Source organism: Calonectris borealis, chromosome 1, assembly GCF_964195595.1.
Source record: "Calonectris borealis chromosome 1, bCalBor7.hap1.2, whole genome shotgun sequence".
NCBI lineage: Eukaryota > Metazoa > Chordata > Aves > Procellariiformes > Procellariidae > Calonectris > Calonectris borealis.
Genome location: NC_134312.1, coordinates 8,722,741 through 8,743,409, shown reverse-complemented (window position 1 = coordinate 8,743,409; position 20,669 = coordinate 8,722,741). Strand labels below are relative to the sequence as shown.

At 45.2% G+C, this 20,669-nt stretch overlaps 1 protein-coding gene across 1 annotated transcript in view; it reads right to left on the bottom strand.

The window, feature by feature from the left end:
- ELAPOR2 (endosome-lysosome associated apoptosis and autophagy regulator family member 2) overlaps positions 1-17,658 on the bottom strand; it is a 33,228-nt gene extending 15,570 nt beyond the window's left edge. The window contains exons 1-12 of the mRNA XM_075148334.1: positions 17,480-17,658; positions 16,708-16,855; positions 13,890-13,976; positions 10,920-11,025; positions 10,119-10,271; positions 8,942-9,030; positions 5,393-5,573; positions 4,509-4,637; positions 3,458-3,548; positions 2,206-2,308; positions 837-974; positions 289-552 (exon numbers count right to left, since the gene is read on the bottom strand). Of these exons, the coding sequence (XP_075004435.1) occupies positions 289-552; positions 837-974; positions 2,206-2,308; positions 3,458-3,548; positions 4,509-4,637; positions 5,393-5,573; positions 8,942-9,030; positions 10,119-10,271; positions 10,920-11,025; positions 13,890-13,976; positions 16,708-16,855; positions 17,480-17,643 (1,653 nt within the window). The 5' untranslated portion in view covers positions 17,644-17,658. The remainder of the gene's footprint in view (positions 1-288; positions 553-836; positions 975-2,205; positions 2,309-3,457; positions 3,549-4,508; positions 4,638-5,392; positions 5,574-8,941; positions 9,031-10,118; positions 10,272-10,919; positions 11,026-13,889; positions 13,977-16,707; positions 16,856-17,479) is intronic.
- Between the last annotated feature and the right edge of the window lie 3,011 nt (positions 17,659-20,669).

Here is a 20,669-nt window from a genome sequence, read left to right as displayed (position 1 = left end):
AGGTGGAAGTAATGTATATGCTTGCCCTGTTCTTACACTGTCCCCAGTACAGCTTCTTGAAATGAACCTTTTTTTGAGCCAGTAGCATCAATTTTATCTTCTTATTGCATATTTACAAAGAGAAATTAGACTAGGGACATATTTGGAAGAGTGGGATCATTGGTTATAATTATACTCCAATGCTTACAAGGCACGTACCTGTAGGAAAGCACTAAAACTGGCCCTTTGAGTGCTTAAATCCCAATAAACCCTGTCTGCCCATCGCTCAGAGACACTCGCTTTCTGTACCTTGGTGCTCTTGCTGCCAGGCCCACACGGGATGCAGGCCTCCCTGCCGTAGACCTGGTGGATGGACAGGAAGGTGTTGGCCGGACACTCCTTGCACTGGCTGGTCTCCTTCTCGATGTAGTGTCCCGCTGGGCAGGGCACGCAGGACGAACCCGATTGCTCAGAGCCCAGCGCACAAGCCCGGCAAGAAGAGGCGACTCCATCCACTGCGTTGGTCACCGTGATGGAGTAGATCTTTGCCATGTCATTGATGAACTGTCTGCTCTGGAACAAGAGCCGAGGAAACCACCCTGGTGCCTTTGGGCCATTGCACATGGACACTAACCACAGCACTGTGCAACAGGGCACTGGTTCAGGGATTGACTTATGCGTGCACCTCTCTGTCAACACGGATGGTTTATCCACAGCTGCCTCCCAAGGGACGCTATATGGTGACAGCCACTCACCCTTTACAAGAAGCTGTGAGCTTCAATGCAGAGCAAGAGCTCTGGCGGTGAGTGTCCAAGGAAAGCTGTGCTGTAAAGCCCTATATGTAAAGAAGCACTTACATCTTGGCCTTCGTTTATTCTCTGAAAGGCCCAGGTGAACGTGAAGGAAGCGTTTTTGGAGATGATGTGAGTGTAGGATTGTTTCTCTTTACTTCTTTCCCATGATTCCACCACATTGGTATTTTTTCGATTAACATCCTATAAAATGGGCATAAAATTTTTTTTAAAAAACGAAAAGTGTGGTCATACTACACTAAACACTAGTGTTTTATAATACAGAGATTAATATACATAAAGGACTTTACAATTGCATTTAATGTTTAATAAAGGAGAGCAAACATATTTATTCTGTTTTCCATGACAGGCAATTTTTTAATTGAGAATTGCCTGTTCCAAAAGATGCTCTAGTTCACACAACAGTTAAGTTCAAAGTCCTGTAGCAGGTTATAAATGTTATGAGGACAGATTCAGCACAGTGGTTCTTTCAGATTTGAAATTCCATTTTTGTATAAAATGTGTATACCCAAAGCACAGAGAGGGGAAGGCCAAAATTCAAAGAAAAATTGTAGTTTCTGCCATCTTCAGATACCCACTTTGTTGGTCTCTCAAGTGAAACAGAACTGGGGCCAATAAGACAGCATCAAAGTTTACACAAGAAAAACCTGTTCAATTTATGTTCGTGTTTCTTATTCTCCATCAGCTGTAAGTGTTCCAGTGAAAGATGCTTTTCCTTTAAAACAGATTCCTTTAAATTATCACTAAAGGCAGATTCCTTTAAATTACCACCTAATTTCCACTTAATTCTCTTTAAATTAAGAGCAAATTCCTTTAAAGTACCACTAAATACAAAAAAAGAAAGGACCGGCTTCCCTTTGGAATGGCAGGGGCAAGGGAGCCGTCACAGATCCAGTCACCTTCCTCAGCTGATGGACTTTCGATAAGCAGATGAGGAAAGTAATAAATATGGCCCTTTGCTTTCCCAAACAAATGTCTGTCTCTGCCCTACTGATTCTCCGGGTCACTGACAGGTTCAAGAATAAAATTCCAAGTTTTCTGTTTCCCATCCCTCTGTCCCACATTCTGACTTGTGACTCCGTGAAACCTCTGGAGGCTAACTCAACTGCATGGGAGACACTGAGAGTTTTATCAGTCAGTTTAACAGGGGCAAATTTGGCTCTTTGGTGCCCAATGATATCTTTTAAAATAAACAGATAACCAAGAATGGTTCACAATTCACGTGGTGGAGGAATTTTGCTAGGTCATTCATTAGATCCTTCCTGCAAGGGCACCGCAGATATTAAACTAATGTCAGATTTAATCTTAGTCATAATAAACCAAGTGCAACTAATCGCACCTATGTAGAGGTATTAAAGTGACATGTGGAATACCATGCTCGGTCCTCAGTCATGGAGAGAGAGGTCTCACTTACCGCCATAAAGTACAGCACACAATCTGCTGAACAGATGGTCTCAAAAATAAAAGTAATCCGTCCTAGTTCTGACCCAGTTGCTCCTGTCACCGATGTCGGAGGTCTGTTTAACAGAGAAGGAACAAAACATTTACAAGATGCTCTCCATACAGGCAGCAGACAACCGTTCAAATTGCTTTTCGTACAACGGGGAAACCGTCAAAGTGCTGTCACGTAAAACCTGCCCTTGCAGAACTGCGGAGGCCAGGTTTGCAGAGCGGCTCTGCACTGGCTATTGGGCACAGCAGGATTATTTTTTAAGTGTCTGACTTCTTTATGGTACAGTGCCCTCCTTATAATCAACACCCTAATTTGACCATATTGGTAGGGAATCTTGTCGTTTAATTGCATTACACGCTTTAAGTGATTTACACCGATTTAATTGCATCTACCCTCCACTGGTGGAGACGCTTTCAGGAGTTTCATGCAAACCAAAAGTATTCGGGGTGCTCCCCTGCAAAGTACTAAACAATAAACAGTAAACTGTGACACGCTGAACTTTTCCAGGGATGTGTTTCTTGCTTCTTTCTTATTTTCATTGCTGTTTGCCCATACTGTAAAATAAAAATCAGGGTTTGCTCATTGGGTGTAAGAAGTCACAACCCCCCCTCAGCTGAGATGCAGCAAAGGGAGGGTGAGGTTCATTTTGCCATACCTTACCTGTCTTAATAATCGGCACCTGGTCTGAGCTAGGAGTCTAAGCTCACTCTTTTAACAAAGAAGAGGCACAAGCACCACATCAGCTAATTCATACTGTCTGAGGGTCCAGGAGAGGTGGGGTGTCCTGTTCTCCTGCCATGTCTGCATCTCTCCACTGGCTCCAGGGGAAGCACAGACTGTGCGGGCTGGCCGAAGCCACAGTGCAAAGTAACACACCTTCAGGGCAGGCACCAGTATACACTCCGTGGCAGATTTAGCTGGTTACTTTGGGATAATTTAGAAACAGAGGGATAGGAATATCTTTTCTCAGTTTCCAGACAGCCAACCAGATTCTCAGATGGAAGCAAACACTGCTGAAAACCAAGGTCTTACAGAATCATCTGCAATGAGCTAACTGGGGACACAGGAATAAAATCCAAGTTTCCCCTTGTCTCTCATTTGTGACATCATTGCACTTCAGAAAGGAAAACTCTGTTCATTCCAGGGATAACGTGAAACAGGTGTAAGAAGCAGAGATAAATGAGAAATAGATGAAAAAAATCCTGTTCCTTACTTAAATCCTGGGATATGCAGGTTCAAGATAAGATAGTCATTGTCAGAGCCTCCTGCCCCACTCTGGATGTGATCACCAGCCACCTCCCAACCTTCACAGGACAAAAAAAGAAAAAAAAATTCAAGAAATGAATGGTTTCTGGGTCATATGGCAAAAAAATTTCTATGTTACCACACTTTTTTAAGCAATTCAGTATTTAAGTACATTTTAAAGATGTCTGTTATAAACTATAAAGCAATATAATATTGCTTTTGAATGAAAAAATTTAGTAATTGTATGAACTGCTGATTTTATAGGCAAACGTCACCTTGAAATCAGCAAAGCAATTGAAATTCCCTGACCTGTGCTGTGCAGCTCAAGGGGGATGATCCAGCCTTAAAACAGATGAATCAATGAATCTATGTGTTAAACGTTAAGCATATACTTCAGTGCCCCTCTGTTCAACACGCATAATGCAAAGCTTGAGTTACATCAGCCTGACAGGGCGGATCAGACTGAGGAAAATCTCTCAGAGAAGGCTGGAGGTGGGAGAAGTCCCGAACAGGACCACTTTTACTGGTGAGCTGTGACTGCTCTCTGCTGCAATCTTAGCACATGTGCAGAGAGAAAGCTCTGAGTGCTAAATGAACAAAGATCACAGACTTTAATTAAATTTTCCAAAAGAATTATGTGGGACCTCAAAGGGCATAGTTATCAAAAAACATGAAAGGAGATAAACTAGAGAGAAGTCAAATAGTTGGGGTTTTTTTCCATAGGGATATTCATATGTATCAAAGTCTACGGTGGGACAGGTCCTTGGCTGAGGAGACTTCACGTAGGCTGCAGCTCCTGCCCTCTTCCAGTATATAAGAGATTTTTTATTTTTTCTTTATTATATTATGATATTGCTTCCTACAGGAAATTTCAAGCCTGGTACAATTAAAGAAAAGGGGGGAAACTGTGTTGTGACTCACATAGCAAAGAGCATACTCATTTTGTTGAGTGCTCCATTACAACACTGACCAGGGCAGGAGAAAGACAGGCGGGTAACAACACAGGGAGTTTGGCTCACCGTTCATCCCATCACACTTGGAGTTGCCGACATTAAAGCAAGACGTCTTCATGTTGCCTGGCAGGATGTTCCACCACTTGTACTCAAACCCAAGAGCTGGTTCAGTCCCAGCAGGGCAGGCTTTGCACTCTACAGGGCGAGAGCGCGGGAAAGAAAATCACATGGCCAAAGCACATCTCAAACAGCGTTTTAAAGAACACAGACATTATTGTTTTACTCTCTGGGGCAAGTAATGAGCAAAGAAAATTATTTATTTCTTTACGATTAAACTGCCGAAGACTTATCAGGACCAGAAGAGTGGAAACAAGACCAGCATTTTACAAATAGCAGATCATAACCTTGTGGTAAGTAATCCGCAACTAGTCCCCCAAGCCACACTTCCTTTTTAATGGCTTCAGCTGAAGACTTGATCATACTGATAAACATGAGTTCCCACAAAATGCTGTAGGTGACCACTGGGCCAATACATCTCAGAGTCAACATGCCGGAGTTTAGGCTAGCAATGTTGGCAGGGTACTCATCTGACAGTACTTAAAATGAGGTTTTCACAGGGAAGAACTTGGCATGGAGAGGAGAATGGGTGAGGAGGAATTACTGACTGTAAAAGTTCTGATTCCCTTCTCAGAATCCCTTAAAATAACCCTCAGGATGTTTATATCAGCCAAGAAATGCATCCAGAAGACAACAGGTCAACTTAGAGCAGCAATCCCTGATAATAAAGGACTTCAGAGAGAAAACAGATACCCAACTCCTTCTCTCCAACGTTATTTAATAAGTATTTTATGCAAAATAAACTCTGGCTTATGATGACGTGTCATTAAACTAATTCACATGCAAGCAGACAACTGCTTTTGGGGACACAAGCAATTTTTTTGGACTCCTACCCTGTGTCCCATCCGAAAATGTGCCTGGGGGGCAAGGAGTACAGGAAGATGAGGCGTTGTTGTAAAAGCCAGGATTGCAGGGTGGACAATCCTTCCTCTCTCCAGAAGGAGGTAGGGCCAATGCATCAGGGAGATCCTCTCTGCAGATCTTGGGTTCAATCCATTTGTACATGATCTGAGTCTGGAAGGAGAAGACACTGAGCTCACATGGTGTGTTAGGAAGCTTTAGGACTAGATGTACCAATTGAGGTCCCCCTTGTAAATGAAATTAAGGTATTCCCAATGTTTCAGGCCAGAAACAGACCTTGCACATCCAGGACAATAAAGGGAAGGGCAGAGAAGGGAAACAGAAGTGACTGTGTTCACAGGCGATTCCAAGATTTCAGGCCTTAAGAGCAAAGCAAAAACGTGAAGCTTAAAACAATTGCTACTGTTCATTCTTATTTATCTAGTGGATTTTCCCGTGAAAATGTTTCTGAGGAACGTCAGATAAATAATTCTAACAAGTGCATAAGCAACCTCTGCATTTTAACCATAGTAACCCAAAATATAACTTCTGCATTATAAAATCCCTTTATCAGAAAGGCATCTGTTAGCAGAGAACATCACAAGTTCTGCATTTTCTCCATACTGGCCTGTTCTTTGCAAAGTCCTCAATTTCTCTCCAGCCATTTTCACCTACTGAGCAAATGCCAAAACCATACAGGAACTCCTCCAGTCCCTCTCCAGTCCCTCCACATTACAGGAGGGAGCAGGCTATGAACACTAACATGAGCCAGTCCTTGGCGTTACCATATACAATGGTATCACCTCTCTGACATCAGAGGGATGGCGAGACGCAAGTTTTCTGACTTCAGGAGAAGGCTTAGGTGAGATGCATCACCCATGGTGTTGGGTTTCAAATTTCATCTGTCTTTGGGTCTATCCTTGAAAGGGTTTAATATCTCAAGACAAAAATTAGTTGAGTTCCAGAGCGGAGAAACCCAACTGGCAAGACTTTAACCTGACCACCGCTCCTTCTCTGGGTATTTCTACCCTTTGGTCCCAGCAGTGCAATCAGGGATCCTTGAGGCCAGAGGCATGGGTACAGAGGTTGACAGGGCAGATTTCACCTTATGAATTTGGTTCCGGACCCTGAGCACATGCCCCTGCCACCCTGACATTGAGCTGCTTGCGCTCAAGGTTAACCCTCTGATAACATAGAGCTGTTCAAGAAGTATTGACCAGCTTTGAACCTGTTTGAAAAAAAAGCTGGAAGAAACTTCAGTGCGGGCTCAGGCCTGGGAGCTGCAGCTCCTGGATGCTGCAATTAAGCTGAGGCTCTCGCCCTTTGTCCCTGCCGGCGCTGCGTTGCAGCCATGCCTGTGCCAGGTCATGTACCCTGGTTGATCCACACCCTGACTGACCCATGGTCTTGATGTCCCAGCTTGACATTGGTCCTGCCTCATCACTATGGACTTGTCTGGCAGCCTTGGCTGAATCTGGTCACGGACGTTGGGTCTGCTTTGTTCACTTTGCTGAGGTACTGTGGTACTGCTCCTGCTGCCAGAGTGGCATCTGCCTCTGCCTGCCTTACTGTCACGCTTGGCTCCTGGCTCCCTGTCCCTTATGGATCAGTCTGCCCTTGCTGCTCCTGAACACTTACAGGATTTTCTAGAGTATTCCTCCAGAAATGCTTCAACAGCATCAGGGTGCACAGCATTTAAAATAAAAAGGATCAGAAGATGTTAAAGTAGGCTGCCCAGAGCCCAGACGCACTGTACACACTAAAGTAATCCTACTGCATCTGAGCAGAGAGAAGAGGGTCAGAGAGCGCCCACAGCCACGCGGGTGAGGGCTGCTAAGACTGGGGCTGAAGCAACCAGCCTGGGATTTTTAAAGCAATAGATAGTGTAAAAGTCAATAGGAGTCAAGTGCCTAAATCTCCCGAGGCCCCTTCTACACATGGAGTGGGGATAGCAGGAGGGAGACAACAATCTCATGTCCAGTGAAAAACCTGGCTGATGTTAGTAAGCCATGGGTCAATAGGCTGGTGCTTTACAGCCACTGTTCACCTGAAGACGGGCTGCAGCGCCAGTCCCTCTCATTGCACTGCATCACATGGAGAGATGGCTGGGGCGTACGGCAAACCTGGACTGATTTCCAGAGATGCAGAGCACTAAGTGGTCAAAGCAGTCCTGAAAACCCAGCCGGTATCTGTACATTTGTGACACATGTTGTTGTTGCAAGTGGAAGATGAAGGGTGTCTGCAGAAAGACCCACTTTCTATTCTGATGACGTCCATCAGTGAAGGCAAAGGCCATTGAGAAGGCAGGAAGACGGTCAATGGTGGGAGCTTATTCAATGCCAGGGAGCCTTGAATTGCACTGAGCAATGACAGGGTAACCCGCAGGAGGCTGCAATTAAAGCAGTACCTGGGGGTGTAGCAGTGAACACTCCTGCTAATTCCTCGAGTCATTACAGGAAGTTAACAGAGCGAGAACCAGTGAGTGAAGACCAGGTTGTAGAGCCTGCCTGGGGCTAAACTCACCGATGATTCGTTATTAAAGCACACTAACTTTCAGCTGCATTTTGGAACTGGTTGACCAGGAGACTCCAAAATACTCCATCCTGCCAGCAAATATTAGGCTAGCAACCTACAGGTGCTATGGATTTTGACGACTTGCCATCCCATCGAGATCTAAGAGACATGGGAAAGGGAAGAAAAGAGACAAAACAGACCTGACCATGTGTCCACATCTCTGTGGGCTCCATATCCCAGTAAATAGGAGTTTCTTCTCCAAATCCCACCAAAATCCCTACGTGACTGCTGAGACAAAGGCAGGAGAGCTCCAAAGTCAGGCTGCTCCACCAGCAGGTCCCTCTATGAGACATCCAGTGGATCTAAGATCTCTGGGTGAAACAATCCACTGAGAGTCCAGGTGTTCCGAGGCACCCCATGAGGCAAGCACATTATTAGCAGCTAAGCTCTGCTCCCAGGCTATGTATACACCATTATTTCCACAGATCATGGGCTCTTCTAAAACCAAGGGACATGATACACATCATACCTATGCAGCCAAACGCTCTTCCACCTGCAAGAGGTATGGTCATGCTCCTGTGCCACAGTAGCACCTGAATCATGCCTGGGCATTTCTGGGACAGGGCAAGTTGTCACAAGCCAAAAGTATGCCAGGAAAGATTGCTAACAACTAAACAGTAGGGTTTATTCTGGGACAGTACTTCAGCCTGTGGTCCAACCCTGGTTTTTTATGAGCAGGGAGGTAGCACCAGTGATCCAGTCAGACTAACCACAAGTGCAAGGAGCTCAGCATTTCACAATGACAGATCCTTTAAACAGATCCATGACAGGCAGATTCTTACAGATGGATAAATGCTGGAGAGAAAGCAGATAAAGGACAAGCCCAAAGCCTCAGAGAGATTCGATGCTGGAAGCAAAACTGGGAAAGCAATTGGGAAAGTCATTCCTAGAAACCCTACCTTGTTTTCAAATCAAGAGATCACAGTAAGCTCAATGAGCTTAAAAATAGTATCACATCTTCTACTTACTTTTCCTTCCTTATCACATGGGGTATGGATCTGGAAAAAGTCTTTGTTTGTGCATGGAGGACGCTCTATACACGCACTGGATCCCTCATCTAAAAAGAAAGGGTGAGGAACAGGATGTTAAACTATCAAATGGTCCCTGGAAACAACGGTAACGAGCTTAAAATCTGGAAACTAAAGTGAGTCAGCGGAAAAATACAAAATGAAAATGAAAAATCAAACTCTTAATGGAGTCTACGTGAACCTTCCCCTGAACTGAAGGGGGAGAACAGCGAAAATACCAGCTATGCTTTTACTGTCACACTGAAATTCATTGATTCAGTATAACCAGGGAGTCACCCAAACCCTCACGCCACCCCTTCACCTTCAAGCAGTAATTTGTGAAGTTTGCCAAGCATGGAAATATGTTCTCACTTGATAAGGAACAAAAACACTCTAACCCATTAGAAACTTCCTTACAACACTGGCCCAATTTTTCCTCTCCCCAGATATTTTTGCCAAATTCCCATTCCCATCACGAGCACAGGCACAGGTCCCCAATCATTTGCCATAATCTGTGATAGGAGGTTCTATGGTTGGCAACTAATTCTTCAAAAACTTTCGTATAAAACAACTACAAGGAAGAAAACTGAAGACATTTTGACCATGAAGAATGGATTTTGCCCGTGTTATTTGACGATCACCAGCTAACCACAGCTGGGAATGCAGAGGGCTTTGGGGACGAGGGTTTGCAACTGGAACACCACATCCTCCAACCACACAGGAGACAGGGACAGGCCAGGAGAGGATTTGGAAGAGGGATTCCTAGAAACACGACAAGTCTGAAGGCAGTGATGAAGCCAATTCAGGTCATCGCCAACCGATAACACAAATTACCACGAGAGGGCACAGCACAACTGTTATTATCTTTCAGAAGAACTGTTCCCTTCAAGGTCATAAAGATCTCCATCCCTTCATGTCAGCATAGGTGACCTTAGCCAAGATTGATTGTGGCCCACTATATATATATGTGTCTTCTGCAGCTTTTGGAAAGCCCCATCTTCATTTCCCCTTTACATATCAACTGGAGACTAAACCTCTTTGTTGGATAAAACCATTCTCACATCTGCACACAGAAACAGCTTATGGCCTGACGTACTCAGACTCTCCTGGTTTTGCTTAACCCATTTGATTTATGTACCTGCATAATACATTTCTTCTTTACACTCGGTGCACTCTTTAGCTCCTTTCTCAGAATAAGTATTTCTTGGACACACCTGGCACCCAGATGAACCTGGTTTGTCACTGAAGGTACCAGGCTTGCATGCGAAGCATTCAGAAGTATATGCAACTCCTGTAAGGTAAATTACAGGTAAAGCACTGAAATACAGAGAGGTATGCTCTGTAACTACTGCCCACCTGCGTATGGGGGAAAGCAAGCCAGCTGGGTCACACAGCTTAAAAATCACAGACTTTCGCCACTCACTTTAGACACTTTGGCTTTGCTGACTCTTGATTTAGGTCTTTAATCTTTGCTCCTCAATGCAAGTCTGGCCCATGTAAGAACCTTATATGACACTCCAAGTTTGATTACACTTAGAACAGGACCAAAAGAGCAAACCCAGATTAATTAAATTATTTAAATAGTAATTTAACTGTCACTGTTATGATATATACATCCATTTATCACTGCTGAGAGGCTTACCAATAAGCATGGTCTTTCTGTACTACATTAAAGAAAACCTGTTTTCCTTTTTCTCTCTCTTTATTTGCTAAGCCAGTCTTCTCCAGTAGACGGCATCATTTACCAGCTAAATTAATTTTTCAGCCTTTTCCTGACCGTGAAGTTTTGCTGTTCTGTTTCTGCACCTTAGAGGAGGAGACAGCGGACGAGGGGGCTAAAAAAGCCACTTCGGTGCTGCAGGCGCACCAGTAGAAATGGCACTTGGCAAACACTGTGACGAAAGAGCGAGATAAGACCTAAAGAGCAAATACCACTTACCTTCAATTGTGATGTTTTTTACCAGAACCGGTTTTACTACTTTGGACCCCATGAGAATCCCTGTTGTTCTCCAGTATAATATATTGCTACCTGATTTCAGAGTTACCTGAAACAATATGCATGACAGTTAGCAGGCATCCCCTCACCAAGAAATTGTTTTATTTCTTACTTCCATTACTCAGATTTCTTGCAAAGCAATCTCGCAAAAGCAATCCTGGCTTTTCCTAAGCTGCTTAGTGAGTCAAGGAGTAATGGGGAGACAGCTAGGCAGATGCTGTAGAGACATCTCTGAGGTGTGCCAAAGTGGATTTAATAAAAAAGCTGCTCGACACACCAGTTTTATGGAAAAACACCGAGAGCTGCTTCCGACCTTGTTGTAAACAGAACCGGGAAAAAGCTGTTCCTGCCTTTATCCAGCTACCCCTGGCGCTCAGGAGCTTTTACCTCTAGCTCTGTGTTCAGATACAGTCAGTCAGTTTGGTTTTAAAGCCTTGAGATACACTTTTATAAAGAAACCCAACACGACCCAGAGTTCAAAAACCCAGGCTCACAAGCAAGTTTTGTTTATAGGCTTTAAAAATCAAGCTCTGCCTGCATCTAACACTTCAGCATCACGAGCAGTAAGCCAGGCACAAACCATGAATATCTCCAGCAGCACTCCCATCCCTCCTGCTCATTTCTGACCCTGAACAGCAGATGAGATGCAGAAAGCAACCCAGTTTCCAACTCCTTTGACCTACTTGCCTTCACAGCGTGGTTCAGTATAACCCCACAGGAAGGGTGGTGGGTTGGTGGCACCACGGCTGGGATAAGGAGGAGGAGGAAGGCAGGACCACTTCTTTCAGCAGCAGTGTTGATGCCTGCTGCCTTCAATTCACCTGTGTAACTACAGTATCACTCTACTTACTGGAAGCAGCAAGTTTACTAAGACCCTGCCCGGCCTGCAAAGCTGTATCATACCTACTAGCCCAGTACAAGATGCCTACTGCCAACACAGTGATACTGGCCTGAAAGTGCTATATTTTCACACAAGAAGAGGGATAAACTCTACCAGCATAAGGGTCCAGGATAATGAGATTTACAGCAGTGCTGTACAGGCCTGGATGGACCACAGTTTTTGTTCACCCAGGATAAAGACATTGAGGTGCTGGAGCGTGTCCAGAGAAGGGCAACGAAGCTGGTGAAGGGCCTGGAGCACAAGTCTTATGAGGAGCGGCTGAGGGAACTGGGACTGTTTAGCCTGGAGAAGAGGAGGCTGAGGGGAGACCTCATCGCGCTCTACAGCTACCTGAAAGGAGGTTGTAGCGAGGTGGGGGTTGGTCTCTTCTCCCAAGTAACAAGCGATAGGACAAGAGGAAATGGCCTCAAGTTGTGCCAAGGGAGGTTTAGATTGGACATTAGGGAAAATTTCTTTACTGAAAGAGTGGTCAGGCCTTGGAACAGGCTGCCCAGGGAAGTGGTTGAGTCACCATCCCTGGAAGCATTTAAAAGATGCGTAGATGAGACGCTTAGGGACATGGTGTAGTGGGCATGCTGGTGTTGGGTTGAGGGTTGGACTCGATGATCTTAGAGGTCTTTTCCAACCTTAATGATTCTACAATTCTATGATAGAGTCCAAAAACTCAGCAAAGTGGAGATACAGCATATTGTATCTCCCACTCCCCAAACACCTACTATCCAGGGCAGAGGAGAGCTGGGTTACCGCAGGTAACAGCAGAGCTGGGACCATATTGAATTAAACATCACGTTGTGTGGTGTAGAGATACCCAACGTCAGCTCTGGTGCAGCAGGACTAGCATGCTGAAAGCAGAGGCTGCAGCAATGGAAAACTGGGCTCAGAGATGACAGGATTTACAATGCAGACAAAAGCCTTGAGGAGAACCAGAACAGTCATCTCACCTAGCTCATGTCTACACTTCAGCCAAGCATCCAAGCAACTTTCATGGAGTCTTCATGGAGACACTTGCACATCCCAGACAATGAGCTCAGATGCCACCATCTCCCATACAGACACTGTCTACATCTCTCAGCTCACCCAAGTCGATGCCCTGGTCTTGAATCCACCTCTCAGCCCGTGCCACTCACCTCTCCTTGCCCAGCTCTCCTGCCTCCCCATGTGACTCACGCGGGGCTTGCACCTGAGCTAAAAGGCACTGCCAACCAGAGCTGGCTCGGGAATACGGTTTCTCCTCCGGGAGGACAAGCAGACCATGGAAAACAGAGAGCTGGCTGCTACCTATGCCAATAAAAACTTTTTTCTTCTGGCATGATGTCACTTACGCTAGGCCTTTGCTAGCATGGCTCTGGGAATTAGGGTATGGTGGTATAGTGGAAACCAGGCATCAGCATGAGCTAGTGGGTTGGTCTACACGTGGTCTGTGCACCAAACAAACTCAGCCAGCTGGGTCACAGGCCAGCCAAAGGGCTGCTGCTCCCAAAACGGACGTGCTCATATGAGCACTGCAAGAGCCACCCTGGTGCTGCCAGCTTGCTTTCCAACCACGGTAAGTCACCACGGAGGACAAGCTGGGTGCAGTCCGGCTCTTCAGCATACATTTGAGAATAAAATGTGTGTCCTGCCTGCCTCCACGTACATACACTGCTCCTGCCGCTCTGCTGAGCAACAGGATTTAATCTCGTGCTCTCACGAGCAAACAGCTGTTGTAGAAGATTTCAGTTATAATCATGCAGAGTGACTGTGGCGTGTGGATTTGCATAAATCTATTTAACCTCATAAAGCACTTGATTCAAAGCCCAGAGAAATCAATACAAAAAGTCTTGCATCTATATCATGTGCTTTGGGATCAGCCCCTTAGACATCTCGGTGGCTTTGCCCACAATACTTGGCAAACCATGCTCCTTCAGATGCATTCACAGGATCTGGCCCTTGTTTGCTCTCTGCTCAGAGGAAATCACAGACATTTATAAATGGGAAAAAAGCTTCAGGAAGGAATTTTTTTGCGCACTTACAGAATGAGAGCCCCATTCCCCGTTGTCTGTTAGCTTCACCCACTTGTCTGCCGTGGATTCCATCTCTTTGCACTGGTCATTTTGTATCTGTTAATTAAACACACAAAATCAGTCACCACAATCAGATGCATCTGTCTGTCAGCATAATGACTGCTGTCTACATATTTAGGACAGCAGCTGCCTTATTTGTGGCAAAAAAAAACCCAACTTTCAAAATCTGCTAGGAGCTTAACAGTGCCTCCAATGACCACCTCTGATGCAGATGGAAAAAAAGAGCAGGAGAAGAAGATCTCAGCCTTGTCCTCTTGCTATCTGGTCAGACTCGGATGCTGAGCATCTTGTCTTGGCTGCCTCCTCCTTCTCTTGAGCCCACCAAGACCCAATTCTCTAAAAGCCAGAGACCATGGGCTTCTAAGTCAGAGGAGAGCTAGGAGTGGATGGGCCAAAGCCAATATCTGCCATGTCTTTGGCTCCCTGCCACCTGACCTCACTAGGGATGAGAGTAATGTTATCAAGGGAGAGGCAACATGCCATGGAGAGTCTGCCCTGGCAGAGGCCTGAGGTTGATTGTCCCTTGCCCAGGTCCAGCGCAGCTCAGCAGTCTTTCCTTGCAGCAGGATTTGGTGCATGGCCTCACAGTGGTCCACTTCCTTCTTCTCATAACTGTCTTCTCTGAAGAAAAAATATCAAGTCCCTTTGAGGCACGAGTTCAATTGCTCAGTTTTTATTCCACCAGGGAGAAAGGCCAGTTCAACACTTTCAGAAGACCTGGGGTCAAGCATCCTCCTCAAAGTTGCTCCACGTCAAGACTGAAATAAGTCACATAACCCCACATCCTCCAAAGCATCTGTGCACTTAATTCCCATCTAGATAAATAGCACTGAGGAAAAGAGGTAAGAAGAAGCACCTAAATAGAAGATAGATCCCTAATTATCTTGTGCAATCTGAGCTACAGCATCTTTGTGCCTTGGTTCCCATCTGCAAAAAGAAGGTAAGAATATATAGTCTCTTCTCACGAGGTGTAAAGGGCTTCAATATGTAAAAAGAGCCTGGGAAGGGCAGGCTGCAGAATCACTGGGTATCTAACAAGAAACATCCACACTTGCTTCCCACGTTTGAGGACATCTCCTCGCTCACCCTCAGACTGGCAGTGCACCTGGAGAGCCCAAAAACTTCGGCAGCCTGCAAGGCACTGCCACTGAAATGCCACTGTCCAGAGCTGAAGTGTCATTGTTAAATATATTTAAGCACAAAGACATGCTGGAGAAAAAAAAAAGGACTTTTAGAGGAGTGTTAAATATGGTTTCCCTGAAATACTGAGGCTGACCAGGTATTATTTACACAGGCATTTCTATAAAGGACTGCACCACTCACTGCTTCTTGAACAGGGAATGATAAATTTAAGGAGGTGAATGAGTGGGATATGGATAAAAGTAATATTCAAAAAGCCATTTTCAAAGCCAATGCTCAGAGAAACAATATATTTTCCCCATTGCATGAGTAGATGAGTCAGTCAGTCAAGCAACTGGAGCTAGGATTCATCATCCTGATACATACATCTGACAGCAGAAAGCATATTTGCTGCTTTCTCCCCCTGAAGAAGGCAGGATAGTCTAATATAAAAGTGAAATGGCTAAATAATATTGCCTGTACTGTCTGTAATCAAAGTGCAATAGATTGCACTGATGTAGCAGCAAGAGGGTGTCTCCAACAGGTTATTTTTGTCTTCCTTTCCCATCTTTACTAAGGATAAGAATATTTCACACTTTTCTCCGAGCTTCAAGAAACATTAACCAACACCAGCTAAGGCTTCGCACTCCTGTGAGATACCATGAGCTGTGTTTTTCAGATGAAAACCAGAGCTCACCAGACAGGGAGAGAGGCAGTAATAGAGGAGATGATTGAAAAAATCCAGTCATCTCCTGCTCTAAGTTGCCCTCTCATTAAGTTTTTTTCTGTCCCAAATGGCAGGTACAACATGCCAGGGAAAGCAACCTGCTGGTGAAACCTTCCAAAGCATCTCAGTGACGTGCAGCATCTGCACCGCACTGCGGACCCTGGTGCTGGGAACCCCCTGCTCCCTGGACCCCAACCAGTCCATCCATGTGGGCAGAGCAGGGCTGTCCTTCCCATTCGGGTCCTTGCTAATCAGATTGGTTTAGTAATTTGAGTACGACGTGGTGCAAGCCCAGCCATGCTGCTCCCATTTCAGAGCTAATGACCCCTAGCCCCTCTATTTCACAGTGCAGACATGTCCTCAGAGCCTAATTCCTACTGAAAGTCATCTGAATTTTTACTCCTAAATCTCTTTGGAGAAATGTTGTTTCTGGCTTTTTTTAAAGGATCACCATTTTGTGTCTTCTCCTGCTTTTCTTTTCACTTTAATTGCTATGACCCAAACTGACCTAAAACTAAAGTTAATGTTTCCACATACTAATGCCTTGGAGCACATCAGGTTCTGGACGCCTGCCTTGTAAGAAGTCTTTTTAAACGTCAAGTCCCTTCAAAGGCATGTCAAGTCAAATACTCCCAAACTGAAGCATCTACCACCAACAGCTGCCTTGTAAAAGGCTGGACTAACAGGGGCAATCATGACCCCTAATGGAAAAATCCCAGCCTGTGGTAGAAAGGATCAGTTTAGCCTAAGTATTGAAGCTGAAAAAAATACCAAAAAGCAGCATCAGTGGCATCTTGTTCAGCAGTAACAAGCTATGGACATATGGGGAATGGAAAGAAAGGAAAAAGCTGTTTCTGGTGGTCTTTATCTGGATAGAATTCTTACAATATAAGGTTGGATTCATCATCTAAAAGGCCTTACAAAAAATTCAAAGAAGATGTTGTTGTCAATATACTGGTATTCGAAGAAGACAGAACCGGATTTCTTCAGGTGCACAGCATAGATGAGAGAAACTGTACAATCATCCCTGTTCGACTCTATGTAATTCCCTCGAGGCGTCCACGAAGAGCTGATGAACATAAACAAAACAAGCCTCAGCTGAGATCACAGACACTGAGGAGACTTTTCTTACACTACTATACAAGAACATGTTACTTAATGAAGAACCTGGAATCCCACAATAGCTAACTGCAGTGAATTTATAACTTTATTACTGGATTCCCATTTATTTTTCATGTAAATATAATACTTTTCATTAAACCTGTGCATGGGAAGAGATATGGTACTAGAAATTTAGGACCCAGCCTACGCAGGAAAGGTTTATTATCCATAGGTTCAACACACTTTCAATTATACTCAGAAACAGTCTTCTGCAACCACCTTGGGTCTCTAAAAAGGCTGTGAAATACCTTTTAGCCACATTTACTATACCATGACCCTGGAGCTTTCCAGCCACAAATAAGAGCAGCTCCAGGCCGGTCTCAGACTCACTAGCTGCTGATGAGCCCAAGGAGACTGTGATGACAGCAAAGAGATGGCAAAAAATTTCACTTTCCAGCCACTCTTGTTTGCCATTACTAGGGCTGGTTACCCTCTGGAGAGCTTAGATAAGTCATTAAGCTGGCTTTGTGCTGCTGAGCTGTCTCAGGTTTACCCATGGCTGCGTAGCTCAGATGCAAATAGAACTTCTTACTTGTTGCAGCTGTCGGCTTTATTCTCAGCCGAGCCAACCGCCGTGTCCATGAAAGTCGCCACGTTGGAGAATCCTGCCGGCAGCTCATCCCACTCGTCAAACTTGATCCCGCTGCCCAGTGAATAGGTCCCTTCTGCACATTTGCTGCACACCTGGTTCTTCATCTCCAGGTACTCGCCAGAGGCACAGGAGAAAGCTGGGGAGACAATTGTTTCTAACATATGAATGAAGAAATTAATCCCAATTAATTTCCATTATTTTTTTGCCACTTAATTAATTAAGAGTCAACTGTCACTAAAGGGAATCAGACGGGAATGCCCCAGCCCCTAGCTGAACTACCAACATTGGCTACAGAATTGAGATGTTCACCAGTGCCTGTTTTTTCACCGACGTGGCAGCATTGAAACCAAATCTCAGATCCTGCTCCTGATTTGCAGCTTGTCTCCGTTGGCAAAATAAGATTTTAGAAACGAAATGTCTACCCACAGACTGTGTCCAAAAGCAATTTGTGAAAATGAGGGCTTGTAATACAGTTCTCCTCACCTTTGCTCACCCACCTGTTACACCTTGAACTCAATTAAAATCACCAACACCTTAGAGCCAGAGCAGACTCGTCTCACCCACCTGTACGGTAGCTAAGAAGAGTACACAACGGCACCCTGACTGTAATAGAACACTGCAAACCTCAGCTGAGAGTTGCAGACCTAATCCAAGGCTCTCTCCGTATTTCTCCTCACATGGGCTGCCTACAAAGCCTTGAACATCTTGTCTGATAGACCAGGTGGTCTTGGAAAAGATCACCAAGGGGCCTGAGTCTTGCAAATGAGGATCTTTGACTGGGGGGATGTTAGCACGCTGAGAAAATAAACACGGGTTGCCAGCACAGCAAAGACAGTACTCAAACATATGTAAGTAAGAGAAGTATAATTTAGAAGGAATGTTCACAAAGTGCTTTTTTACAGATGTCTTTAAAATGACTTAGTCCAAGTAAGTATATATCCCTTGTTCTGGTCTGATCGCATCTCTACCTGCTAAGGGAAGAATATTCCCATTATATAGAGGAAACCTGGACGGCAGCTGAAGTCCTGTATGCCCCAGAGCCCCGTGCCTGTGCCGGGAATCGTAACTCCTGCCTGGACATTCATTTCAACAGCAGACCATCCCGCTTTCCCCCAGCTCCATGCTGCACCACGTCCTCTCTGAGACTGAACATCCTGGATGGAAAACAAATGAGCGCTTTCTGCAGCACATAATAGTTCCTATGTCGCTTGCAGATTTTCAAACTTAACTGTGCCAGTTTAGCCAAAGCAGGATTCAGAGCAATGCACGCAACTCACATCCCAAGAAATGGGGGCATTTTTTACTGTTTCACGCATGCCATGTTGTGCAGTGACAGATATTTCATAAACTCTCTTTAAGAGACATAGTCTGTAGGATGAGACTGTAGTCTCATAGTCTGAGAAACTGTAGGACGAGACCAGATTGCTAGCCAAAGTGGTGAAACTGGCCCAAAACAACTGACACCAGCTAAAGTCTCAGCATATGCGGTTTCCTAGATGTGCTGACGTTTATCTAACTGCAGAAAAACTTTGATTGTAAGCACTTTGGTAAAGTCATGGCTGCATAACACCAATTTCCATCTGAATCCAACTGCAGTTCAGGCTCCCGTTTCTGTGCCGGCTTCTTGCAGCATTTCTTTGTGTAATTGTCCTTGATGGGCAGCACTGGAATGCAGATAAAAGGTCCATTTTGATGGAATGATCTGCCAAAGGGTCATTTTTCCCTCTTGGTCATATTAACATACTCTGAATTTGAACCACTGGACTTCAAGCCAACAAATCTGTTTTTCTAACCCCGTTGCTCGCTGGGGACAGACCAAGAAAGAAAGTGGGCAGGACCCTAGCAGGGTCGGGTGCGAGGGTGGGTATATGCAAGTAAATCCTGCCACATCAGATTTCTGTGAAAGACTGATAGACAGGCAAAAAATCCACCCTCAGTGGGGGCAAGTGGTTTTCTGTAGGCAGTGGCACATGATAGAGGGGTACGGCTAACATCCCACCTGGCTGCCGCTGCGACCTCAGCCCAAGCCATAGGATGTACCTGCGGCTGGGGTCAGAAGCACGGCTTTCTTCAGAGATCTGGAGAAAAGCACTGAGCACTTCCCTGCGTGTCTGAACTGAGACCACAATTGCACAGCTTTTCACCTTAAATGCATAAAGGTGTCCTGACTCACTGCTTTAGCTTTATTAATAAATCCTGCTTTATTTTTTTCTTTTGAAGGGTGCACGGAGAAGCCATCAGGAAGGGAAGTAAAAAAGTGAGCTCTCTCGTTACGTATTCAAATCCTTTAAAGGTTTCAACATTTTTTTTTTAAGAAAGTTAAATAGCAAGAACTGGAGAGCGCTGCTTAACCACACATTCCAGATTTGTGAATTTGAAATAAGGAGTCAATAACTGCGAGCGATTCGCTGCCGTAATGAAAACGCAGAAGGCAGCAGAGCTTCCTCTTCCATTGCAGTGAGCTTGAGCGGAGATTATTGCTTTTACCGAATTAATATCTTTTAACTCTTTGCAACCTGATCATTTTAGAGAAAAAAAGGGTATAAGAGATCAGGCAGGCTGCCGCACAGGACACTGCCATCCATCACTCACCTTCCAGGAGAGAGATGAACCTTTTTCTTATTTAGGTGGGGAATTACCTTCCTTCCCTTTTCTAAGAATCGTATTTCAAAGGCAGCAGCAATTCCCGTCAAAACACATACGTCTGCAAGCAAACTAGCTCTGAGCATGCCAGCTGCTTGCCAGGTTCAATTTGGGGCTGAACGTGGCTAATGGCAACATGAACCACTTTCGACATTGGAACAGATGCATCATTTGGTCTCGTTCCAGGCAGTCGGGAGAGGCTGCAGGGGGATGGGAAGGAAACATGGCGTGTGATGAGCACGGAGATGGTCTCCTCTCCTAGTGTCACACAACTTGCTCTTCCAGCAAGGGAGGAGACCAAAAGCCAGACCAAACCCTTCCTAATCTAAGCAGCAACAATTCAGGAGTCCATCCCAGCTGGAGACGGGCAGGTTGTGGCCGTGCCCAGGGGGACCCTGCAGAGCAGATGTCCCCCACGATGGGCCAGGAGGCACTTGCCCGGAGTGGGGACAGGGCACAGACAGATGATCCGTCCCAGGGCACTGGT